General features: G+C 46.8%; 1 protein-coding gene across 1 annotated transcript in view; it reads left to right on the forward strand.

Moving 5' to 3' along the window:
* The window catches only part of TTLL1 (tubulin tyrosine ligase like 1), a 131,219-nt gene that overhangs the window by 65,142 nt on the left and 38,826 nt on the right, over positions 1 to 27,251 (forward strand). The window contains 3 exon segments of the mRNA XM_030215397.1: positions 1,722 to 1,902; positions 7,052 to 7,186; positions 8,060 to 8,168. Of these exon segments, the coding sequence (XP_030071257.1) occupies positions 1,722 to 1,902; positions 7,052 to 7,186; positions 8,060 to 8,168 (425 nt within the window).

Consider the following 27,251-nt stretch of genomic DNA (forward strand, 5'->3'; position numbering starts at 1 on the left):
CGCTGGTACGACACGCAGTGGGAGCAGCGAGGGTGGTACTTGCATCTCAATGGAAGCAGAGGGGGGTCCCCTCGGTTACAAGGTGGTGCAATAAACTCCGATACGTGTGTGAGATGGAGAGGCTCCGGGCTGAGCGTAGACATCAGACAAGTAAATGGAACTTGATATGGAACTTCTTTCTTTTTGGTGCCAACGGTGTTTAGTGCACAACAAACGAACTTGTGCAGACAGTGACAATGAATGAATCCCTATGGGTTGGTTAGATGGGGGGAGGTCGAAGGGTGGGGGGAAGAGGTCGAAGGGTGGGGGGAAGGGGTAATTCACAAGTTGGAACCATTTTCAAAAATTCTTTAAAATTTTTAAAAATCAAATGAAGTTAATTGAGGCTATTCTTTGGATGTTCTAGTTAGAGAGCTTGAAGAATGTTTGGTGACTATTGTAGACGCTGATACTTCTGTGTTGATATACAGTTGCCTTGATGCTACATTCCACTGTATCACACTATTGTTAAATAAAGACTTCATACAAATTAAAAAAAAAAAAAAAAAAAGTAGTAGTAGCATAGCCAGGCATCTCTCTGTGAAACCTATAAAAGGCAAGTAGAGTGGGAGTTCTCGGGTTTAAATAGTTTCAGAGAACCAGTTGGAGTAAGTTACAACATCAGGGTGTGACTTTTGATGGCTTAAAGGCGAGAAGAAACTGTGGTTCATCATTTACGTGAGGAGGGTATCCTGAGGTGGGTGGGGGTAAGCAGAGGTGGATCTATAATTAGCCAATTGAGGCGGAGGCCTCAAGTGGCGTTTTTCAAGACGTGGCATTACAGAGAGCCAATCAAAAAGAAAATACAATTTGAGGAAGAGCCCTAAAAACGAGCGCCGAGCAGGAGCCAAACACAACACTTGCAGCACTTGGTTGTCCTTGCTGCCCTCTGGCTTTCTGCTATCTTCTTGCTGCCAGCTTGCCTACTGTCCTCTGAGTAATCTCCCCAGCTGCCTCAGATTATACCCTCCCCCTCCCCATGCTCTGCCATCTCTCTATCCATACCCCTTCTCCTGGTCTGGAATCTCTTACCTCCCTACCCACTCCCTGAGCCTACCTTCACCTTCTAGAGGTTGGTGATTCACATATGCTGCCCTGCCAGCACCCCAGAATATTCTCTGTACTACATCCTGCCCCTGAGAAAACAGGAAGTTACTTCAGAGAGGGCAGGAGGCAGTATAGAGAGGATGCTGCGGCCAGCAGCAGCAGGACAGAGCATATGAATCGCTGATGCTGCTGGCAACTTCTAGAAATTAAGTGAAGGTAAACTTGAGGGGGATGTTGAGAGAGAAAGGGGGGATGCTAGATTGTGGGTAGGGAAAGTGAGGGGGAGAGAGAGAGAGAGAGATGCTGGAAAATGGGAGGGAGAGATGTCGGATTCGATGGGGTAGAAGGGAGGGAGGGAAAGGTGCTGGGCTACAAGGGTGGAGTGAGGGAAAGGGAGGGGAGACACTAGAGATGGTGGAACTATGTGAGAGAAGCCATGAGAGGGTTGTCAAGGAGATGAGTAAGAAGAGGATAGCCCTATAAATATTAGAGTGAATATTTTGCTTTAGTTCTTTGCTGTTATGAAATAGGCAGAAGCAGGCTCTTATTTGGAAATTTTACATAAGCAGAGGCAGGCAAGCATTGATGTTCTGACAGTAAGTTGCTGTTTACACAAAATTAATATTTTTGCTTAGATTTTGTGCCAGTTACATTTTTGCTGCCTGCTGATTACAACCTATTTGTCGAAGAATTCAGGAAGAATCCTTCTAGCACTTGGATTATGAAACCCTGTGGAAAAGCTCAGGGAAAAGGGATTTTTCTCATCAATAAACTTTCTCAAATTAAAAAGTGGTCCAGAGATAGCAAAACATCTTCGTAAGTACAATATTATTTCAAAATGTGTTGTGATTGGAGTAGAGTAGCTGCCTAATTGTTAGTGCTGTGGCCTAAGAACCTGGGAAACTGGGTTTAGAATATAAAAACATAAGTGTTGCCATACTGGGACAGACCGAAGGTCCATCAAGCCCAGTATCCTGTTTCCAAAAGTGACCAATCCAGGTCACAAGTACCTGGCAAGATCCCAGAACAGTAAAACATTTTATGCTGCTTATACTAGAAATAAGCAGTGGATTTTCCAAAGTCCATCTTAATAATGGCTTATGGACTTTTCTTTTAGGAAATTATCCAAACCTTTTAAAACTCCTGCTAAGCTAACTGCTTTCTCTGGCAATGAATTGTAGAGTTTAATTACACATTGAGTGAAAAAATATTTTCTCCAATTTGGTTTAAATTTACTACTTAATAGCTTCATTGCGTGCCCCCTAGTCTTAGTATTTTTGGAAAGAGTAAACAAGTGATTTACATAGTAACAAAGTAGATGACAGCAGAAAAAGACCTGCTCGGTCCATCCAGTCTGCCCAACAAGATAAACCCATATGTGCTACTTTTTGTGTATACCTTACCTTGATTTGTATCTGTCATTTTCAGGGCACAGACCGTATAAGTCTGCCCAGCACTATCCCCGCCTCCCAACCAGCCCCCCTCCCACCACCGGCTCACTCCACTCAGTATTTTATAGACGTCTATCATATCTCCCCTCAGCCATCTTTTCTCCAAAACTGAAGAGCCCTAGCCACGTTAGCCTTTCCTCATAAGGAACTCGTCCTATCCCCTTATTCGCACTCTGACTCCTTGGGCAAGATGCACTAAACTTAACGAACAAGTTAACGACCCTTTAACTAACAGTTTTCCTACCCTGGCATGCATTAAAGCCTAATTTCCGACAACGGTAGCAGCTCACTCATCTGCTCACTCCTTTGCTTACCGATTTGCTCAAGTCGCTGCCTCCCTGACTGCAAATAAAGAGATACTGCATGCAGAACTCTTGAGCTTTGAATGCTGAGCTGCTGTCGGCTCTGCCGGTCCCGCCCCCTGTGATGTAAGTTCCTGTTTGGGGAGGACCAACCACAGAGGCAGCAGCAGTGCACACAGCTCTATGGCTCCATAAGCGGTTTCTCTTCATTTGCAGTCAGGGAAGTAGCAGGTAAGCACACAAGGGAGCGGGTGATGGCAGGGAGAGGAAGATTGGGTTCCGTTTCCTGCCCTTTTTCTATTGCCTGCAGACATCAGCTCTGGTTGTTTTTTCTTTTGTTTGTTTGTTTTTAGCTTCGGGCCAAGCAGGGACTTGGGGAAGTTCAACTACAATATTGCCGTCCCAAAATATTGTGGGTGCAGCACCCACAGAGGCCTGTGCTCTTGAGGGTCATGTCAAAGCTCATAATATTAGAGCCATGGCTACACCGGTATCACACTTGAGATCAGCCTTCAACGGAATGCAGATGAGCAAATTGTGTATAAACCCTATTGAAATGAGATGCACTAAAGTTTTACGCTTGCCCTAACGCTGGAAAACTACTGGAAAGCTAACGAGAGGTCTGTACCTCTCGTTGTGGCTGCCCGGCTAAAACTTGAATGTAAAAACAAAAAAAAAAATCGCGAAGGGGGCAAAAACGCTCGCCAGGAGCGTCCTTTATTGACGCCTGAGGTCGCCGCTGCTCCCCGCTCCCCCTGCATTAATCAAAATGTTTAAAAAAAAAGGATCTGGAGGGGGCAAAGGTGCTCGTCAGGAGCGTCCTTTATGGACGGCCTTGCCCCCCCGCCCCGCCCGAGGTCGCCACTGCTCCCCGCTTCCAACCCTGCATCAAAAAATCAAAACTTTAAGCTGCCCCGGCCCCCCTCCTTTCCTCTTTTTCTCCCTAGCTCCGCCTACTGCCATTCTCCGCCCCTGTGCCCCGCCCCCGCCATCTTACCGGGCCCGCGCAGCACCTCTCATCTCTGTGTGAAGGTGCTGCACGGGCAAGAAGAACAGCTGATTGCCTCTTTGCTGAGTCTTCGGACATCCTTCCTTTCCTCCTGGGCCCGCCCTCGTCTGACGTAAGGATGGCGGGAGGCGGAGCTGGGAAGAAAGAGAGAAGAAAGGAAGGGAGGGGGGGCCGGGGCAGCTTAAAGTTTTGATTTTTGGGAAGCGGGGAGCAGCGGCGACTTCGGGCGGGCGGGGGGGCAAGGACGTCCATAAAGGACGTGTTTGGGTTTTTTAAAATTCTTACTCACATTAGCCACGCCGATAATGTGTGCTTTCTGTGCACATGCATTTCCTACTCTGCTACGGGGGATTGCACCAGATTAGCGAAACTTTCATGCATCCGACTTTTGAATACCGCACTGAACATTTCTGAGGTGTGTTTTTAGTGCATTCTTCATTTTTTCAAATGCAGTAAGCACTTTTACGTTTTAGATTCTTTTACATTTGGTTGATCCATCTTGCCCCTTGTGACTCTGGGCAAGTCACTTAACTCTCCAGGTACAAAAACTTAGATTGTGAGCCCACTAGGGATAGAGAAGGTACCCACATATAATAAATGAAAACTTCTATGGTTGAACAGCCGAAAGGCAGTATATCAATCTATTATCAACTCCCTTTAAGTACACAGCCCAATAGATCATAGGTTTTTCAAGGTTTTTGTTTGTTCCTTTGAAAGGCTATGATAAGTTAGACTTCCTATATGATGAAATAATTCCCAATCATTTGAAACAATTATGTGAGATTTATTAATATTCTAATGGGATACCTGTGAGAGAAGTCGAAAAAGGTGCCTTTATGCAGTTGCCTGACAACCTGGGGAACTGGGTTCAATTTCCACTGCAGCTCCTTGTGACTTCGGGCAAGTTACTTAATCCTCCATTGCCCAAATACAAAATAAGTACCTATATATAGTATATAAACCACTTTGATTGTACCCACAGAAAGGCAATATATCGCCCTTTCCTCTCTGAGCACACCACCCGTACTCTCATCCACGCTCTCATTACCTCTCGCCTTGACTACTGCAACCTACTCCTTACTGGCCTCCCACTTAGCCATCTATCCCCCCTTCAATCTGTTCAGAACTCTGCTGCACGTCTTATATTCCGCCTGAACCAATATACTCATATCACCCCTCTTCTCAGGTCACTTCACTGGCTTCCAATCAGATACCGCATACAGTTCAAGCTTCTCCTTCTTACCTACAAATGCACTCAGTCTGCAGCCCCTCATTACCTCTCTACCCTCATTTTCCCTTACGTTCCCGACCATAACCTCCGCTCACAGGACAAATCCCTCCTCTCAGTACCCTTCTCCACCACCGCCAACTCCAGGCTCCGCTCATTCTGCCTCGCCTCACCCCATGCTTGGAATAAACTTCCTGAGCCCTTACACCAAGCCCCCTCCCTACCCATCTTCAAATCCTTGCTCAAAGCCCACCTCTTCAATGTTGCTTTTGGCACCTAACCTTTATACCTTTTAGGAAATCTAGACTGCCCCTATTTGACTGACTGTACATTTGTCCTTTAGATTGTAAGCTCCTTTGAGCAGGGACTGTCCTTCTATGTTAAATTGTACAGCACTGCGTAACCCTAGTAGCGCTTTAGAAATGTCAAGTAGTAGTAGTAGTAAGTCCCATTCCCCTTCCCTATAAAATAGGAACCCAGAACAGCCCTAGTAGCATGCAAATGCCAGCACATGTTTTCAGCTGCTTTGTAAAAGGTGGGTGTACTCTACACATTTATCCACATACCGTAGCTTCAAAAACACGCATACACATTCCAACACTGCCCCTGCTCTGCACAAAACTACACCCCCAGGAATACCTATTTGCAGCACACTTATAAGTATGTGCCATCTTGTCACCTCACATACTTTGAAAACAAACTGGCAAGCGGTCTGCAAATTCCAAAAGGAAAGAAATCATTGGCGCAGACACAGTGATAGAAGGAACAAGACGCTTTATTGAGTATAAAATTAAAAAGTGTGCTCAACATGGCTGTATTTCACCCAGTAAGGATTGCTTCAGGGGCAAAACATTACCCTATGGTGTAGACCTTTCACTTCACCATAGGTAATGCAGGATCTCTAGAATCATAAGAACATAAGAGTAGCCATACTGGGTCAGACCAATGGTCCATCTAGCCCAGTATCCTGTTCTCCAAACAGTGGCCAAGCCAGTCACAAGTACCTGACAGAAACCCAAATCATGGCTACTCCATACTACAAATCCCAGGACAAGCAGTTGCTTCCCATGTCTGTCTCAATAGAAAACTATGGACTTTTCCTCCAGGAATTTGTTCAAACCTTTTTTAAACCTAAATACACTAACCGCTGTTACCACATCCTCTGGCAAACAGTTTCAGAGCTTAACTATTTGTTGAGTGAAAAAAATATTTCCTCCTATTTGTTTTAAAAGTATTTCCATGTAACTTCCTTGAGTGTCCCCTAGTCTTTTGTGCTTTTGGAACTAGTAAAAAAATGATTTACTTCTACTCATTTTACACCACTCAGGATTTTGTAGACCTGGTCTAACTTAAGTGCATTCCTGCCACACTGGTTAGGCGATCTGAGTGAAAGAAATATGTAACTGTGAACTGAAACTTTGTAACCCATTCCATGTCTATGTAAAAAAAAATAAAAAATCTTTATTTAATAAAATCCTCATTGAGAAGTCTTCCACATTAACATTAAGGGATATTTCAATTAAGGTCTTTAATTTTGCCTCTATTGTATCCTACTTTTAATGATAACTAAATCCATACTTTTGCTACAGTTAGTGAATTATGACCTCCTACACAACTGGATCATAATTCCATTTCTTTGTATGTTGTTATAATTCACCATTTTTGTATGTTATCTGCCTTGGACTTCAGATAGAGCCCCATATGATGTGTGGTATATTGATATGCCACAGGTCAAGGAACAAGGTTTTTCCTAAATTTAGTTTCTAATATTATATACTGCTCAGCCCTTCGGCTGCAAGACCATTTAATGCCTATCACAGGCCCAGTAAATGATAAAGCAGTCCAGTGTACTGATGTAAGGTTTTGATTAGATTACAAGTTGCTTCCAGTTAAACAAAGGTTTCTTCAAAGCGTTTAAAGTGTGATGTTTCAAAAATTAACAATATCATTTTTAAATCTTAAAAATATCATTTAGGTTTGTGTCTCAGTCTTCCAAAGAAGCATATGTGATCTCTCTTTATATTGACAATCCACTACTAATTGGTGGGAAGAAATTTGACCTGCGACTATACGTGTTGGTCTCAACATATCGTCCACTAAAGTGCTACATGTAAGAATGTTATCTACTTCTAACTTCTAAAGAAGTTCTTATACTAGAGGATATGGAGTGTACCATTGTGGGTATGCTAATAGGAAAAGTTGTTCCTGCGATTTGCAAAACAAGTCACTTTTGCAGCCCATAGAAGAGACCCTACATGGTTAGTAGATCCCATTCCAACAGGATTGAGAAGAATTTGCTCCTCCATGTGCCCATGCTTAGGAGATACAGCAAGAGTACATGTGCAGGGTCTTTCTGATCACTGTATTCCCTCCTTATCCAGTATACTTCTTGTCTGGAAAGGAAGTGTATACCAGTGGGAAAGGAACAGCAAGGTCAAGGAAATGGAGGGCTTCTAGCTGAGGAGATAGAAGCATCAGTGGGGAAAAGAAGATAAGGGCTTCAGGATGGTGGTGGTTGCCAGGAGTCAGAGCTTGAAGTTGAAGCTGTCACTGAGTTGAGGAAGGGAATATAACCTGGAAGGGTTAATAGTTGAAGGAATAGGTTCACCAGATGGCAGGAGGGCCTAGAAGGTGTCACTGGGAGCAGAGCCTACAAGCATAAATTCAGATACACAAAATAAAGGTTACAAATTTATTTTAATAATTTTTTTGTTGAATAAAATGTTTAAACATTGAAAAAGTGACCTTTCTTCATATTAGGTAGTGTTGCATGACAAGATATGTAAGTGTGCCACGGAATCCCTGCAGAACCTCAAAAATGTGCCATAGAAGTTTCTAATTCTTGTATTAGAATTCAGCTGGAAACAGGAGATCTTAAGTAGTGTGTACGTGAATATGGATATAATCTTATGCTATTTTTGTTTTTACTTGAGTCATTGTTTCCAAACACTTCATCTTGTTTTTTTGTTTTGTTTTTTTTTAGGTACAAACTTGGGTTTTGTCGTTTTTGCACAGTGAAATACACACCTAGTACAAGTGAATTAGATAACATGTTTGTACATCTTACCAATGTAGCCATTCAGAAACATGGAGTAAGTGTTTTAAATATACAAGTTATTATGCTTAAGATTCTTTGCCATTCATCTTTGCATCAGGAGAGAGTGAAATTATACTTTACTATGCCCATGCTTGAGGAGGGAATGTTTGAATAAAAGCAGGATAAAAAGAAACTTATAAAATAGTAAAATTGCAACTCAGTCTGGGAAAACTTGGATTTTTTTTTTCTTACTGGCCAATATTGAGTCACGGTGGTCAGCAATTTTTAACTGCCCAATACCATGGCTAAAAAAATTCTGGATATTCAGTGATGGTATCTGGGTAATGGCCAGTGCTGAATAACTGGATAGGATGGTCAGTTCTGCAGTATTCATATACCTTTTTGCTATTGTGATTTTATTCAGTTAGAAGGCTGAATATTGCCACTAACCAATTATCTTATGGTGTTGCTTCATATACCTTTTTGCTGTCGTGACTTTAACTGGATACTTTCATTTAGAAGACTGAATATTGCCACTAACCAGTTAATTTATGGCTTCTTTCAGAGCCCAGTGCACAAAGCTTACCATGCTTGCAACGTTTGCTTTACTCTGGTTGTAGCCAGTCTAAAGCAAATGTTATTTAGTGTCTAATTATTATTATTATTACTAGCATTTGTATAGCACTACCAGACGCACGCAGCGCTGAACACCTGACACAGAGAGACAGTCCCCTTCTCAATAGAGCTTACAATCTAAAAATACAGACAGACAAGGCAATTAAGGGCGAGGGAAGTACTGGGTGAGAAGGAAGAAGGGGAGGGCACTAAATGTCTAATGCATCCCTTTTAACATTTTCCATAGCAGCTACTGATAATCCTATGCAAATATATTACTACAAGCTCATCAGTACTAAAATGAGCATTCCAGCCTATGCACAAACATTTCCATGCACTGAGCACCTGGAGCTGTCGTTAAGTTTTGCATAGTATCATTGGTGGTCTAGTGGACCCTAACCCCCCTTAAACTTCAAAACTCCCTGGTGGGCCAGCAGACTCCTTCTGACGCTCCCTTGTACCCCTCTGTAACCAAAAAATCCCTGGTGGTCCGGTGGACACCTCTTGAGCCACCCCTCACACAACTCAAACACTGTGGTGGTCTAGTGATCCCTCCCCTTCACATACCTTATAAACAGAGGCAGGAGGGCAGGAGCAACGCCTACTTCCTCCTGCCTCTGGGCCCACCTTTCTCAAAAGGGTGACACCCAGCCCCTGCCTTGTGCATCCTGAGATGCACTAGGAAGGGGCTAAGCACCATCAGTGGCGTAGCCAGACCTGAGATTTTGGGTGGGCCCAGAGCTAATATGGGTGGGCACTATATATATATATATATATATATAGATAGATAGATAGATAAATAAATTTTAAACTAGGCACTGCAGAGACCATCCCCACCCAAAAACCCACTAAAATGAGAGAAAGACAACTTTTTTAAAATTAAGCTAGCTTGGCACTATTAAAATTTATTGTTGGGGAATTTTTGGGTGGGGATGGGCTCCTCATTGCCCTAGGCACAGGCACGTCTACCCCCCACCCCCCCCCCCCATCCAGAAGCCCACTAGCAGACCACAGCCATCATTTTGATTACAAAAGAATAATCAAAATGCTGGCAGGTCATGGTGGTGGACTTCGGGGTGGGCTCTTCACTGCAGGGCAAAAAAAGGTATATTTTAATCATTAAATATATACATTTTTTTGCCCTAGGCAGTGAAGTGTTTACCCAACCCAGAAATTCCACAACAATAAATTTTAATAGTGCCCAGACCCCAGCTAGCCTTAATTAAAAAAAAAAAATTACATGATGATTATAATGGAAAAAAAAAAAAGCATTTGCAATTTTATTACCTGCTGGCTGCTGCTGGGATAGGCTGGGCTGCTGGCAGCTGCTGCTTACCTTGGCACTGGTAGTAAAGTTATGGAGACAGACACTACTGCTGAAACTTCTGGAGTGATCTCTCGCGAACTTCCAGGTCCTCCGATGCCAATTCCCACGTCCAGGGCCAGGCTGAGGCTTGCCTCGCATAGTGCACGTGCGCACGTCCCGTCATTAGCGCAGCTGCTACTACTGCTACCACCGTGCAGGATCCGGATGGAATCATGATGGGAAACTACGACGCGGCCCTGCAGTGCATTCCTGAAGGTAGGCATCGGTGGGCTGATGTTTGGAGCGTACCCTGGAGACCTAAGCGGATGCCTGGCTACCGCGACGGGGCTGCTGCTGCTGACTGCAGCAGTGTGTGTGTGCACTTGGGTGGTGGTGGGCGGGCGGCGGGCCTGAGCGAAATCGGGCTGGAATGGATTCCTCCGTCGTCGTGCCGTGCTGCTGCTCCTGCAACTGTGTGCGCTTCGGTGGGCGGGCCTGGGCCGAAATTGGGCGGGCCTGGGCCCACCCAGGCCCACCCGTAGCTACGCCCCTGAGCACCATATAAGAGAAAAAACTCCTTATATGGTGATTAGCCTCTCTCAGTGCATCCCAGGATGCACTGGGCACCAGCATTTTGAAAAGGGTGGGCCCAGAGGCAGGAGGCAGTAGGTGTTGCTCTTGCTCTCCTGCCTCCAATGCTTACAAGGTATGTGTTTGAAAGATGGGAGAGGAAGGATCACTAGACCACCAGGAGTTTTAAAGATTTTGGGGGCAGGCGCACAGCTCTTGTAGGCATGTGCCAGGAACGTTCAGACCCTTTTACTGACCAATGCTCAAAACTAACAGCATACATATAATTCGCATGATGTTAGTGTTGAGCATTGGTCGGTAATTCCGACTCGTTAATGAGCTGGTGTTTCTCTGGCGCTGTTCCTTACAGCGCTGGAGTTCTGTGCATCAGGTCCTCAGTCCTCAGCCTTACCACCCCAGCACTATGAGCTAGATTCAGTAAATGGCGCCCAAATATGGGCGCTGAAAAACAAAATAGGCACCCATTGCTGTTCTATAAAGGGTGCTCCTGGATGAGCACTCTTTATAGGCTAGCATTGTGTGCCAAATTCTGTGTCCAGCTTTGGGTGCGAGGGCTTATACCAACTGAAATGAGGTGTAAATCCTGGCACGCAATTTGGGTGCGCATCCGCGATATTCTACTGCACACAATTTTCCAGAATGCCCTGACTTGCCTATGCCACTTCCATGGGGACACCCCTTTGCAGTTGTTTGTAGATACACTTAGGCACTATCCTATAACTGGACACATAAGTGTATTTCCACGCTGATTTGCGGTTTCAGCCCTGTTTCAGGCCTTGCATCTGTTGGAACACATTTGTGCACTGAAATTAGGGTGCAGTATTGGCGCCTAACTTATTGGCATGAAAACTTATATGTATGTATATGACCATATAATTCTATAAGAGCCCTTTTCCATGTGTGGTAAATGCTTATAGAATTACCCCCTTAATATTTACAATGAATATGGAGGCAGCATCAAAACCTAAGGAAGAAAGTACTGTCAACCTTCATTTTTACAGTATAATCTAAAAAGGAAAGAAAAAGAAAAGTAAATAAACACCAGACCTGCCAAGTATCTTGCAAAGTAGGTCATCTCCCGCACTATCGCTGGAAAGTCAAGTACTCCCACTCAGCAACCTCCCCCTCCATCAGCAGCAGGAGCTACATTAATAAGACGTCATTTCCTGCTGCCGTGAGACCGGTCTCGCAATAAGAGCTGCAAAATCTCACTGCACATCACAAGATTGGTCCTGTGGCAGCAGGAGATAGTTTTATTAAGGTGGCTCCTGTTGCTGGAGGGGGAGGTGGCTTGTTGGTACCCAGCCACAGAGTTGTGGTATGCCAGAGGGTGGAGCCAGGAAGTGGAATGGATGGGACAGCAGAGTAGAGTGGGGCAGAGCTCTGAAACGCTATTTTAACTAACACTATTTTGCAGAACAAATCATTACTCAGTTTAAATTAAAGCCCATCCATGTCTTCCTGTTGCTCTGCTTCTTAAACTTATTGTGCCCACTTGCCACTAAATTTGGTGCTTTTGAACTGCTATCCTTTTCCTGCATCTCCTGTGTTTGTCATTAGTCCAATTATCTATTAAGAGCTTTCATGGCTAGTACCAGCTGGGTTCAACTGTTAGGTGATTGATAACCAAAAACAAAATGGGAAATAAAGACACAGGCAGTGAATCTTTTGAATGTCATTAATAAAGAATTCCAAAAATATATAACTGCATAGAGCAATTCCAATTAGAAACTAAACCATATATTTGCTCTAATTGTTAGATCTTAGTTCTGCATTTAAAACAATTAATGTTGTTTAATTTTTAACAAATAGCCTCTTAAGCCCAGGGTACCATTTAGATTTAGGACACCAACTGTGTGGCTATCATCATTGGCTCCACCCCCAGCCAAAAAAACTACAGACTCCTGAAGCAGGCACGTATGTGCCTAAACACAATATTGTGTCGAGTCACCCTCAATAAATGTTTCTAATCTCATATTGAGAGTCGTTGGTCTGTTTTGAAGAGCCCGATACTGTTCCCACTCTGTGTCTCTACTCCCTTAACTTAAACACAATCACAGAAATGGGTTATGCTTGTATATTGATGTGTATTATATAGATTAGTAGGGATTTTTTAGACTATTGTATTCTGTTAATTTGTATTGTATTGTTTTGTATTTAGTGCAGTATTACTAAATTACAGTAAGCAGGGAGTAGGCATGTTCAATGCTAATTGGTTAGTGCAGCTACTTTGCTGTGCGCTGACTAGTATGTGGTTAGTGCGGAAGCACAACCCACCTATAAAATAAGTGGTGGTAAGGGCTCACGTACTAATGGGGGAATTAGGGCATGGCCATTAATAAGAATAATGAAAAATGGGGTCATTGTGCCACCACGCTAAAATTGGCCTCAACGCAGGAAGACTCACGCTGGGAGCGCGGCTTGGTAAAAGGGTGCCTTAATATTTTGAATAAAGTCAGTTCTGCTGAACAGAATTAAATGAAATCCCCCTAAAAATCCACTTTTTTAAAATGTGAAAATAAAGTATGAAACACATACAGTCATTTTTTCAGTGTGGTTTCTGTTGCCTTTGCCAGCCTGTGGCTTGAGGTTGAGAGCTTAGCATTTCAAGTTATGAAACCTTTCAGTATGATACCAGCAATTTTGAAAAAAAGAATTAAATTTCCATGAGCCAAAATTGATGCTGAAAGAAATCATGCTTATGCTTTTATTAATTCCAGTTGCATTATTCTCCGAGGACAAGCAGGCTGCTTGTTCTCACTGATGGGTGACGTCCTCGGCAGCCCCTCCAATCGGAATCTTCCTAGCAAAGTCCTTTGCTAGTCCTCGCGTGCCCGCGCGCACCGCGCATGCGCGGCCGTCTTCCCGCCCGAAACCGGCTCGAGCCGGCCAGTCTTCTTTCGTCCGCACTCGGTACGGCTGTGTTTTTTTGTCGTGTCGAGCCCCGGAGAGTCGACCTCGCGCGTCCGTGTTTTATTGACGTGTTTTTCTTCGGAAAAGTTTCTATATCTGTCGGGAAGTGCTCCGAAAACCCCCTTGGGTTTCATTTTCCCCTTCCCGTATTTCCAGTTTTGCCCCGGTAAGTTTTCTTTCGTCGTCGGGGTAGGCCTCTTTTCGGCCTCGGTCGAGATTTTTTCTCCCTTAAAGTTTTGGTGCTCCAAATTCGTCATTTCGGATTTTGACTTCGCCGGCGTGATTTTTCCGCCCATGACATCGAAGCCTTCCAGCGGCTTCAAGAAGTGCACCCAGTGCGCCCGGGTAATCTCGCTCACTGATAGGCACTCTTCGTGTCTTCAGTGTCTGGGGGCCGAGCACCGTCCCCAGAACTGTAGTCTGTGTTCCCTGTTACAAAGGCGGACTCAAGTAGCGAGATTGGCCCAGTGAAACGTTTTGTTCTCGGGCGCTTCGTCGGCATCGGCACCGGGGTCATCGTGTGCATCGACGTCATCAGCGTCCAGACCTTCATCCTTGGCTGCCAGTGCATCGAGTGCATCGAGGCATCGGCCCTCTGCATCGGCACCGAGACATCGGATAGCTGCATCGACGTCGGTGGTACCGGGACCTCGTCTCCTGATGTCGTCGGACGGTGGTGCATCGAGTGGAGTGCAGGTGAGGGCTGTCCTTTCCCCTGCTGGTGGCGGTGAGCCCTCGGGTGGGTCTCCTCCTACCCTGAGGGCTCCTGCGGTACAGCCCCCCCGAGATCGACCCTCTTCGGTCTCGGCCCCGAGGAAGCGACGGATGGATTCTACGTCCTCCTCGTCGGTGCCGGGAAGCTCCGGTGACATGCTTCGGAAGAAGTCGAAGAAGCATCGACACCGGTCCCCTTCCCGCGTCGGCACCGAGAGCTCTGGGTCGCCGAGGGAGTCGGCACCCAGCAGGCATCGGCACCGAGAGGACCGCTCACCCTCTGTTCAAGAGGTGTCGATGCGCTCCACTCTGGACAGCCCGGAACAGCCTCCACGCCCGGAACAGGTTCTGACGTCGACGCCTGCATCGACCTCCATGCCTTTCTCTGCAGCCGCTCTGAACGAGAGCCTCCGGGCCGTTCTCCCAGGGATTCTGGGAGAGCTGTTGCGCCCTACCCCTCCGGTACCGGCGGTGCTTGCGCCTCCGGTACCGTCGAGCATGGCGCCGGCTGGCCCATCGCCCGGGGTGAGGTCCCCGACGTCGGTACCGCGTGCGGTGCCGACTGCGGCCACCTCCCAGGAGAGCTCCCCGACTACGTCGGCGGAGGGAGCTTCGCCGATGCGGGCGAGGGAGTCTACCTCTCGACGCCCCCATCGTGGACGTGGCTCCACGGAGTCGAGCCGGGCGCGGTTGCAGACGCAGGTCCGTGAACTTGTGTCTGACACCGAGGGTGAGGCCTCGTGGGAAGAAGAAGAAGATCCCAGATATTTCTCTGACGAGGAGTCTGAGGGTCTTCCTTCTGATCCCACTCCCTCTCCTGAAAGGCAGCTTTCTCCTCCCGAGAGTCTGTCTTTTGCTTCCTTTGTCCGGGAGATGTCTACGGCCATCCCCTTCCCGGTGGTTGTGGAGGACGAGCCCAGGGCTGAAATGTTTGAGCTCCTGGACTATCCTTCTCCACCTAAGGAAGCGTCCACTGTTCCCTTGCACCATGTCCTGAAAAAGACATTGCTTGCGAACTGGACCAAGTAATTAAGTAATCCCCACATTCCCAAGAAGATCGAGTCCCAGTACCGGATCCATGGGGACCCAGAGCTGATGCGCACTCAGTTGCCTCATGACTCTGGAGTTGTGGATTTGGCCCTAAAGAAGGCTAAGAGTTCTAGGGAGCATGCTTCGGCGCCCCCGGGCAAAGACCCTAGAACCTTAGACTCCTTTGGGAGGAAGGCCTACCATTCTTCTATGCTCGTGGCCAAGATCCAGTCTTACCAGCTCTACACGAGCATACACATGCGGAACAATGTGCGGCAGTTGGCGGGCTTGGTTGATGCTCTTCCCCCTGAGCAAGCCAAGCCTTTTCAGGAGGTGGTCAGGCAGCTGAAGGCGTGCAGAAAATTCCTGGCCAGAGGAGTTTGACACTTTTGATGTTGCGTCCAGGGCCGCTGCTCAAGGTGTGGTGATGCGCAGGCTCTCATGGCTGCGTGCCGCCGACCTGGAGAATAGACTCCAGCAGCGGATTGCGGACTCGCCTTGCCGTGCGGACAACATTTTTGGGGAAAAAGTCGAGCAGGTGGTAGAGTCTCTCCACCAGCGGGACACCGCATTCGACAAGTTCTCCCGCCGGCAGCCTTCAGCATCTACCTCTACAGGTAGAAGATTTTTCGGGGGAAGGAAGACTGGTCCCTATGCTTCTGGTAAGCGTAGGTACAATCCTCCTTCCCGACAGCCTGCGGCCCAGGCTAAGCCCCAGCGCGCTCGCTCTCGTCAGCAGCGTGCGCCTCAGCAAGGCCCCGCGGCTCCCCAGCAAAAGCAAGGGGCGAGCTTTTGACTGGCTCCAGCAGAGCATAGCCGACATCCCAGTGTCAGTGCCGGGCGACCTGCCGGTCGGGGGGAGGTTGATAGCTTTTCACCAAAGGTGGCCTCTCATAACCTCCGATCAGTGGGTTCTGCAAATAGTCCGGCAAGGATACACCCTCAATTTGGCCTCAAAACCTCCAAATTGTCCACCGGGAGCTCAGTCTTACAGCTTCCAGCACAAGCAGGTACTTGCAGAGGAACTCTCCGCCCTTCTCAGCGCCAATGCGGTCGAGCCCGTGCCATCCGGGCAGGAAGGGCTGGGATTCTATTCCAGGTACTTCCTTGTGGAAAAGAAAACAGGGGGGATGCGTCCCATCCTAGACCTAAGGGCCCTGAACAACTATCTCGTAAAAGAAAAGTTCAGGATGCTTTCCCTGGGCACCCTCCTCCCCATGATTCAGCAAAACGATTGGCTATGCTCTCTGGACTTGAAGGATGCCTACACTCACATCCCGATACTGCCAGCTCACAGACAGTATCTGCGATTTCAGCTGGGCACACGCCACTTCCAGTACTGTGTGCTACCCTTTGGGCTCGCCTCTGCGCCCAGGGTGTTCACAAAGTGCCTGGCTGTGGTAGCAGCGGCACTTCGCAGGCTGGGGGTGCATGTGTTCCCATATCTCGACGATTGGCTGGTGAAGAACACATCCGAGGCAGGAGCCCTGCAGTCCATGCAGATGACTATTCGCCTCCTGGAGCTACTGGGGTTTGTGATAAATTACCCAAAGTCCCATCTTCTCCCAGTGCAGAAACTCGAATTCATAGGAGCTCTGCTGGATTCCCGGACGGCTCGCGCCTATCTCCCAGAGGCGAGAGCCAACAACCTGTTGTCCCTCGTCTCGCGGGTGCGAGCGTCCCAGCAGATCACAGCTCGGCAGATGTTGAGATTGCTGGGCCACATGGCTTCCACAGTTCATGTGACTCCCATGGCCCGTCTTCACATGAGATCTGCTCAATGGACCCTAGCCTCTCAGTGGTATCAGGCTGCTGGGGGTCTAGAAGACGTGATCCACCTGTCCACGAGTTTTCTCGAATCCCTGTATTGGTGGACAATCTGGTCCAATTTGACTCTGGGACGTCCTTTCCAAATTCCTCAGCCACAGAAAGTGCTGACCACGGATGCGTCTCTCCTGGGATGGGGAGCTCATGTCGATGGGCTTCACACCCAAGGAAGCTGGTCCCTCCAGGAACGCGATCTGCAGATCAATCTTCTGGAGTTACGAGCGATCTGGAACGCTCTGAAGGCTTTCAGAGATCGGCTGTCCCACCAAATTATCCAAATTCAGACAGACAACCAGGTTGCCATGTACTATGTCAACAAGCAGGGGGGCACCGGATCTCGCCCCCTGTGTCAGGAAGCCGTCAGCATGTGGCTCTGGGCTCGCCGTCTCGGCATGGTGCTCCAAGCCACATACCTGGCAGGCGTAAACAACAGTCTGGCCGACAGATTGAGCAGGATCATGCAACCTCACGAATGGTCGCTCAGTTCCAAAGTAGTGCGACAGATCTTCCAGGCGTGGGGCACCCCCCTGGTGGATCTCTTCGCATCTCGAGTGAACCACAAAGTCCCTCAGTTCTGTTCCAGGCTTCAGGCCCACGGCAGGCTGGCATCGGATGCCTTCCTCCTGGACTGGGGGGAGGGTCTGCTGTATGCTTATCCTCCCATCCCTCTGGTGGGGAAGACTTTGTTGAAACTCAAGCAAGACCGAGGCACCATGATTCTGATTGCTCCCTTTTGGCCGCGTCAGATCTGGTTCCCCCTTCTTCTGGAGTTGTCCTCCGAAGAACCGTGGAGATTGGAGTGTTTCCCGACCCTCATCACACAGGACGAAGGGGCGCTTCTGCATCCCAACCTCCAGTCTCTGGCTCTCACGGCCTGGATGTTGAGGGCGTAGACTTTGCCTCTTTGGGTCTGTCAGAGGGTGTCTCCCGCATCTTGCTTGCTTCCAGGAAAGATTCCACTAAGAGGAGTTACTTCTTTCAATGGAGGAGGTTTGCCGTCTGGTGTGACAGCAAGGCCCTAGATCCTCGCTCTTGTCCTACACAGACCCTGCTGAATACCTTCTGCACTTGTCTGAGTCTGGTCTCAAGACCAACTCTGTAAGGGTTCACCTTAGTGCAATCAGTGCATACCATTACCGTGTGGAAGGTAAGCCGATCTCAGGACAGCCTTTAGTTGTTCGCTTCATGAGAGGTTTGCTTTTGTCAAAGCCCCCTGTCAAGCCTCCTACAGTGTCATGGGATCTCAATGTCGTTCTCACCCAGCTGATGAAACCTCCTTTTGAGCCACTGAATTCCTGCCATCTGAAGTACTTGACCTGGAAGGTCATTTTCTTGGTGGCAGTTACTTCAGCTCGTAGAGTCAGTGAGCTTCAGGCCCTGGTAGCCCAGGCCCCTTACACCAAATTTCATCATAACAGAGTAGTCCTCCGCACTCACCCTAAGTTTCTGCCGAAGGTTGTGTCGGAGTTCCATCTGAACCAGTCAATTGTCTTGCCAACATTTTTTCCCCCGTCCTCATTCCTGCCCTGCTGAACGTCAGCTGCACACATTGGACTGCAAGAGAGCATTGGCCTTCTATCTGGAGCGGACACAGCCCCACAGACAGTCCGCCCAATTGTTTGTTTCTTTTGATCCCAACAAGAGGGGAGTGGCTGTAGGGAAACGCACCATATCCAATTGGCTAGCAGATTGCATTTCCTTCACTTACGCCCAGGCTGGGCTGGCTCTTGAGGGTCATGTCACGGCTCATAATGTTAGAGCCATGGCTGCGTCGGTAGCCCACTTGAAGTCAGCCACCATGGAGGAAATTTGCAAAGCTGCGACGTGGTCATCTGTCCACACATTCACATCTCATTACTGCCTGCAGCAGGATACCCGACGCGACAGTCGGTTCGGGCAGTCAGTTCTTCAGAACCTGTTTGGGCTTTAGGATCCAACTCCACCCCCCGAGGGCCCTGTTTGTTCTGTTCCAGGCTGCACTCTCAGTTAGTTGGTAAATTTTTAGGTCAATCTCAGTTATGTCCTCGCCGTTGCGAGGCCCAATTGACCTTGGTTGTTGTTTTGAGTGAGCCTGGGGGCTAGGGATACCCCATCAGTGAGAACAAGCAGCCTGCTTGTCCTCGGAGAAGCGAATGCTACATACCTGTAGAAGGTATTCTCCGAGGACAGCAGGCTGATTGTTCTCACAAACCCGCCCGCCTCCCCTTTGGAGTTGTGTCTTCCCTTGAAGTGTATTGTCTTGCTACATACTGGACTGGCCGGCTCGAGCCGGTTTCGGGCGGGAAGACGGCCGCGCATGCGCGGTGCGCGCGGGCGCGCGAGGACTAGCAAAGGACTTTGCTAGGAAGATTCCGATTGGAGGGGCTGCCGAGGACGTCACCCATCAGTGAGAACAATCAGCCTGCTGTCCTCGGAGAATACCTTCTACAGGTATGTAGCATTCGCTCTTGGGTTTGCTCAAGCCGTCATGTTGAAAGCTGATATTGTATATGCTGTCCGTTTGTTCATTTGTTTTGGTTTCATGGGTCTCCACTATAAATCTGAGCAGAACACTGATATGTTGACACATAATAATGAACAGTATATATATTACTGGGGATAAATATTTAAACTAGAAGAACAGATCCCAAAACTATATCACAAAAAACGTTCTTCCTTTAAAATATTTAATTTCTTTTATTACAATACATATATCACATAAAACCACTTATGCTGTGTAAGTTCCGGAACTTGCCCAGTCACACCCTTCACTTCACCACCCATTCACATAAACCTTGTGTGGGCACATTTCTATATATCCATAATCTGTGTACATGCTCCCCAATTGTTGTTTCCTCAATTTCAAATCTTCCACTTGTGTCTTAGATATCGTCCTTAAAGGTTCAAATTATAGTCCTTTTAAATCATAAAAATCTTCTAAATCGCATCAAGCAGGAGCACAGTGTTCACAACAAAGTCTCTCCAGCACTCTTCTTGGAGTAGTGTTAGTTCAGCAGAGTGAATCAGTGCAGTGTGTCAAGGGCTTCCTGGAATTTACATACTGTTTCCAGACTTTAAGCACCTTCTAACTCTTCACACCTTCTCTCTTTTGTTCCTCGATGCGAGACCGCATTTCGAACACTCCTTCTTCAGGAGGAACATTTCCCTTAGGAATCATGAGTCCAGCACAGGACCCTCTGTGAGCGGAATCCATTGGATCGTTAGATCTTGAATGAACAAAAGGGGCCCTCAGGGAGGCAAGGCCATAGTGGGAAAACTGAATGAATTCTTTACTTAAGTTTTTACAGAAGGAGATGTAAGAGATCTACCTGTACCCGGAACTGGTTTTCAAGGGAGACAATGTGGAGGAACTGAAATAAATCTTGGTTAACTTGGAAACATAGAGGGGCATAATTGAAAGGGGGCCCAAGTTTTCCTGAGGACGTCCTCGCAGGACGTCCCCAGCGAAGGGGTGGGGAAACCCGTATTATCGAAACAAGATGGGCGCCCATCTTTCATTTAATAATATGGTCAGGGACGCCCAAATCGCAAAATTTAGGTCGACCTTCGAGATGGTCTTCCCCGATTTTTGCCATAATGGAAACCAAGGGCGCCCATCTCAGAAACTACCAAATCCAAGCCATTTGGTCGTGGGATGAGCCAGCATTCCTAGTGCACTGGTCCCACTGACATGCCAGGACACCAACCGGGCATCCTAGGGGGCACTGCAGTGGACTTCAGAAATTGCTCCCAGGTGCATAGTGTCATGATTGTGGTCAGAACCCCTCTCAAACTTACCTTATTTCTGGTGGTCAGCTTCTTAGCTGGCTTCTGTTTTTTTCTGTCTGTCCTTTCTGAGCTAGCTCTGTCTCTCTGTGCTGGCTGCCTCCAGCAGCATGACTCTAATTGTTTCACTATACTGCAGCTGTGTGTGTTGCCTGAGTTAGCTCTGCCTCTCTCTGGGTGTAGTTGCTGCTTTCAGCGTGGCTTCAAGTGCTTCACGGTGCTGCATCTGGGTGGGTTGGGCCTCTCTGGGTTTCAGTGTGCTCTCTGGGTTTCCGTATGCTGTCTGCCTGTTTCTGCTAGTGGTGACATCATCAGGCAGGGCCTTGATAAGGAAGTGGTGTTCTTTCCTTCAGGGCCTTTGCAACTTTTGCTTTAGGTAGGGTGGTGCAGAGTGCACTTCTGACTTTGTGTCTAGCTTCCCTGCTTGCTTTTGCTAAAGGTCCAGGTTAGTGTGGGTGCAGTGTGCACTTTGACTTGTGTTTAGCTTTCCTGCTTTTCCCTTGTGGTTCCCCGGCTTTCCCTTTTGGTGCTTTAGAAGCATTTCTTGGTTTGGTGCTTTGGAAGCACTTCTGTGTCTGGTGCTTTGGAAGCACTTCTGGTAGTTTGGTGCTTAGTAGCACCTTGGTTAGTTTAGTGTTGTAGAGCCCTGCTCTAGCTTGGTGCTTAGTAGCACCTTGGTTAGTTTACGTGTTTAGGTTCTCTGCTCTTTCCCTGTGGCTCCCCTGCTTACCCTAGTAGTGCTTAGGAGCACTCCTGTTAGTTTAGGGCTTAGGAAGTCCTTCTGTTTATGTAGTACTTAGTAGCACTGCTGTTAGCACTCCTGTTAGTATAGGGCTTAGGAAGTCCTTCTGTTTGTGGAGTGCTTAGTAGCACTGCTGTTAGTGTGGGTTTAGTAGCCCTGCTATTGATTTACTGTTAGGAGCTCTTCTGTTAGGTTAGTTCCTAGGAGCACTCTTGCTTCAAGCTTGTTCTAGTATCCTGGTCCTGGTGTTATTCTGTATCCAGTAAGTCCTGCCGGCCACTCGAACTCAGGAGCTCAACTCCTGGGGGGGGGGTCAGTAGCTAAGTGCAGATGAAGCTGTGCAGACCAGTCCTGTGTACTCCAGACCAGAGTGTTCCGGTCCTGTGTGCTCCAGTGCAGTGTGTTCCAGTCCAGCACGAACCGGTCCGGTGTACTCCAGTCCTGTGTGTTCCAGTCTGGTGTGTTCCAGTCCAGTGCGGACCAGTCCGGTGTACTCCAGTCCTGTGTGTTCCAGTCCGTGTGTTCCGGAACGCTGGGCGACGCCTGCAGTCCTTGCCTGTGCCGGTGTGCTAGCCCAGTGTTGGTTGGTGGGTTTTGCCTGCTGCTGTCGCTCCTCGTCAGCAGCCCAAGGGCTCACGTTTGCTCCAGAGCCCGTCCCCGCTGGCTCTGAACCTGAGAACCTGACACATAGCTCCCTTACCTTGTGTGCTGAGCCCCCCAAACCCCACTCCCCACAACTGTACACCACTACTATAGCCCTAAGGGGTGAAGGGAGGCACCTACATGTGGTTACAGTGGGTTTGTGTTGGGTTTTGAAGGGCTCACATTTACCACCACAAGTGTAACAGGTAGGGGGGGATGGGCCTGGGTCCGCCTGCCTGAAGTGCACTGCAGTACCCACTAAAACTGCTCCAGGGACCTGCATACTGCTGTCATGGAGCTGGGTATGACAAATGTACTCACTCTGCTGCTCCCCAGTATCTCTCCACACTCGTCCATCCCTACACCCCTTCCCGTGCACTCCGCTCCATGGATAAATCCTTCTTATCTGTTCCCTTCTCCACTACTGCCAACTCCAAACTTCGCACCTTCTGTCTCGCTGCACCCTACGCCTGGAATAAACTTCCTGAGCCCCTACATCTTGCCCCATCCTTGGCCACCTTTAAATCTAGACTGAAAGCCCACCTCTTAACATTGCTTTTGACTCTTAACCACTTGTAACCACTCGCCTCCACCTACCCTCCTCTCTTCCTTCCCGTTCACATTAATTGATTTGATTTGCTTACTTTATTTATTTTTTGTCTATTAGATTGTAAGCTCTTTGAGCAGGGACTGTCTTTCTTCTATGTTTGTGCAGCGCTGCGTATGCCTTGTAGCGCTATAGAAATGCTAAATAGTAGTAGTAGTAGTAGTAATTTGAGGCTGGCATAGAAGCTGGCAATAAATATTTTTAAAGTTTTTTTTTTTAGGGTGGGAGGGGGTTGGTGACCACTGGGGGAGTAAGGGGAGATCATCCCCGATTCCCTCCGGTGGTCACTGGTCAGTTCGGGCACATTTTGAGGCTTGGTCATAACAAAAAATGGACCAAGTAAAGTCGCCCAAGTGCTCGTCAGGGACACCCTTCTTTATTCCATTATCGGTTGAGGACGCCCATGTTTTAGGCACGTCCCAGTCCTGCCTTTGCTATGCTTCCGACAAGCTCCTGTGAACTTGGTCATCCCCGCGACGGAAAGCAGTTGAGGACGCCCAGAATCGGCTTTCGATTATGCTGATTTGGGCGACCCTGGGAGAAGGACGCCCATCTTGCGATTTGTGTCGAAAGATGGGTGCCCTTCTCTTTTGAAAATAAGCCTGATAGTCTGTTATTGAGATGGACATTGAAGAAGCCACTGCTTGCCCTGGGACTGGTAGCATGGAATGTTGCTTCTGTTTGGGTTTCTGCCAGGTACTTGTGACCTGGATTGACCACTGTTGCAAGCAGGGTACTAGGCTGGATGGACCATTGGTTTTCTAATGCTCTTACGTAAGGCGGAGAATGAGTAAGGACTGCATCTTACAGTTAACTCAGAGGTAGTTGCCACATATTATAACTGCATTTTATGTTTCCTCAATAGTTGTAGCTAACTGCATTACATCATCTGCAATCAGTTAACATATGGTAAGGAACTTTCTTTGCTGTAACTGTATGGCAAGATACTGAGAAAAAGAAAGATCAATGGAGGGTAACGAGGGTTCAGGAACAGGGACATATAAGGCAGAAGATGAGAAACTGGTCTGGCCAAGGGACGTCTATAGAGGAGAAATCATGTAATAGAAACTGGGGATCCAAAAATGAAGAAAGGACTAAGTCCAGGGAATGTCCAGCAACATGTTGAATGAGACTGGTCAGACAAGAGGGAAAGGAATGATCTGTCATAGCGTTGAGGATTGTTAACATGGAAATTGAAGTCACTTAAAACAATGAGGTTAGAAAATCTAGTTACCACTTCTGACAAGGATTGGGTAAGGCTAGACCAAGAATCTGAATTAAATGATGGAGGGAAATAGATAAGGAGGACATGAAAGGGAATCAGTGAGAAAATTTTCAGAAGAAGGTGTTCTGGGTAAGACATAAAGTCCAATTAAAGTTAAATAGCAGGTACTGAGTCATGGGCAAAGATTGCTACCCCCTCCCCCGACGGGTGTTTCTACTAACAATAACAGAATCAGAAACACAATCAGAAGTATTTCTGGCACATTGACATATGCTTAAGCTACATTAAAAGCCTTCACAAATAAATATGTCTTCACCTTCCTGTGAAAAGTAACATAGTCATAAATATATCTTATATTAGGCAGATTGCTCTCCATTTGTAGAACAGTTACTGAAAATGCTCTATCATTGATTTCACCTTCCAGACAACACTACCATCAGGGACAACACAAAAATCACATATGCAAGCATGAGTAGATTTAATAGAGGAATGCAGTGTCAATGTAGATCAAACAGTAGGGCTGTTAACCTCTTAATTGATTTAAAAATCATTAGTAGAATTTTATAAATAATCCTATACTGAATAGATAGCTAATGTATTTGTTGAACGTTAAATGGAAGTCTGACCTCACTCCCAAGACATTGACCACATCCGTTACTGGTAGTGGAAAGTCTTTGATTTTGGGAACTATGGTAGATTCAATTTTAACTATGAGCTTTAAGCTGAGAAGCAGCTGAATCAAGGCATGAGTTAAGAGCCCTGATGTCTGGAATAAATAATTGGCATAGAAGTGTATTTGGATGTCACCCTACATAACAGAATTTAGCAGGTCTGAATGAGAAAGAGAGAAGAGGGGGAGAGAAAAGGGATAAAAATAAGAAAGGATAGGATAGAGCCCTGCAGTACTCCACATTGCACTGGTCTGGGGGAAGAAACAGTTGAGCCCAAGATGACCTGGCAAGACCTCTCTCTCAGAAAGACCTGAACCATGTAGAATGCTACCTCTTAATGAAAGCCTTTCCAATCTTGCCAGCAGTAATCAGTGGTCAATCACATCAAAGGGTATGCTTAGGTTTAGGAGGACCAGGGTTGAATCTTTACAGCTTCGGTATGTGCCCACACAAAGGTGGTACATTAAAATGTAATAAACATTAAACAGACTAGCCCAAAGGAGGGTCTTGCTGAAACCTACATGAAACCTGATTGACAATGATAAGAGAAGGACAGAATTGACTGTAAACAACTTTCGGTCTGTAGTTTTCCAATTTAAGAGTCAAAGTGGCTCTTCGATAGGGGGCGGGTAAGGGCAGTCTTCCATCAGGATGGGAAAAGGCTCTTGGGGAGTAGTTCTAACTACAAAGGTGCTAACCCTAAGGTGCTGGAGCAAAAGAGAAGTGGGAACAGAACCAGGCTCTTTAATGACAGACAGGAAACAATTGAATACCAAAATGTACCGAAACAGGGTACCTTGTTGAGTCGTCAATAAATTACATTTTGGTATTCGATTGTTTCCTGTCTGTCATTGAAGAGCCTGGTTCTGTTCCCACTCCTCTTTTGCTCCTGTGATTACTCTTGAGACATTGTTTCTTTGCCCACTTCAGTTGTCTTGTTGTTAACCCTAAGGTGCTAACATTTATGTGCTAGTTATGTGTGTAAATGTTTAAAATATTATCATATGTGCATGTAAATGCACACGTGCATATATATTAGCACACCACCTAAACGCTATTCTGTAACTATGTGTGTATGTTAATAGTGCATAGTTTGATGATGGGTGTACAATGAGCAGCATCTGGGCAGAGCTTAGGCAAAGCACAACAATTACATGGGTAACTTAGAGAATGCTGTAAGTTACGTGTGGTATCACTAGAACTTAGCCACAACATTATATCAGCTCTGTGGCTGGCGTAAGTGCTCACATCCGCATTTAAGTGTACTGTATACCTGCATATATATTCTATAAGAAAAGTAGATGCCCACTTTACAAGCTTTATTGGTTGTTTGGATGTCTGAAAACCAGCATTGAGATATCCATATTGCATCGCTGACCAAATCCCAGTTTTATAAAGCCAAGATATGGATGTCTAAAACTGCAGTACATTCATATGGCAAAGGGGCATGATCTGGGTGTGTTTTGGGTGGGACTAGAAAGAGACCAAAATATGGATGTCCAGCTCTGATTTCAGAAGGGGAAAGGACAACCATGTCCAAAAAAGATGGCCATCCATATTTAGACCTGGTACTTGGCATGTCCAGATTACAGAAAGGTGCTCTGAGCAGTTCTCCACTGGAGGCAGTAAGAGAAGTCACAATAGGTATTTTCCATCCTTGGAGGACTCGCCATTGAACCATTGACCTCTACTTCTCTGTCCTGGTTTTCTGCTAGCTGCTCTAACCATTCAGATACTCCTCCACATGGATGTCTGTGTGGCCATTTTATAAATATGGACATTCTTATGCTGCCAGTTCATAATTTGGTCATTTCAGTTTTTAAAATGGATGTTCACGCTGGATGTAGCCAGAACTTGGACATCCGTTTCTCATGTGTTTTAGAAAAAGTAGTATGTCAGCAGATCCTATTCTAAAATATATGGGAAATAGACATCCATATGTGACGCACAAACTTGGACGTCCATATTCTGAGTTGGATGTTCTTTCTAAAATGCTGCTCCACTTATTGGACAGTGATTGACTGAAAATGAGTTGCCCCAAAGAAGGATCTTTCACCAAGCTGGATGGAAGAGGATCATGGAACGGTGAATAGTCTCAAAGAGAATAGAGTTTTGGACAGTGCCACCCCAGGTGGTATCTCAAAAGAATGCCACTGGTGGCCTTCCACTGAGACTATACTGGCATTTGGGAAGGACCCACTAGCACAATTGAGCAAGTGATGGGGGAGGATGTAGGCAACCCCAGAAACAGGCATAGGGGCAAAAGGGACTGTAAAATTAGAACTAGATGGAAGAAGTGGCAGAGAGGTCATATCATCTATAATGGCTGCAATCCTGGTATGAACTGATCTGCCTGTAGTGATATTTGCAATGACAAGAACACATGACAAGAGGGAGCAGATAACTGGAAGAGGTATGTTACATAACTCTTTCAGATTACCAGAGGAACTGAATAAGATAGAGTCTACACATGCGGAAAATGCTTTTTACA

This window comes from Microcaecilia unicolor, chromosome 9 (genome assembly GCF_901765095.1).
Source record: "Microcaecilia unicolor chromosome 9, aMicUni1.1, whole genome shotgun sequence".
NCBI classification, from domain to species: domain Eukaryota; kingdom Metazoa; phylum Chordata; class Amphibia; order Gymnophiona; family Siphonopidae; genus Microcaecilia; species Microcaecilia unicolor.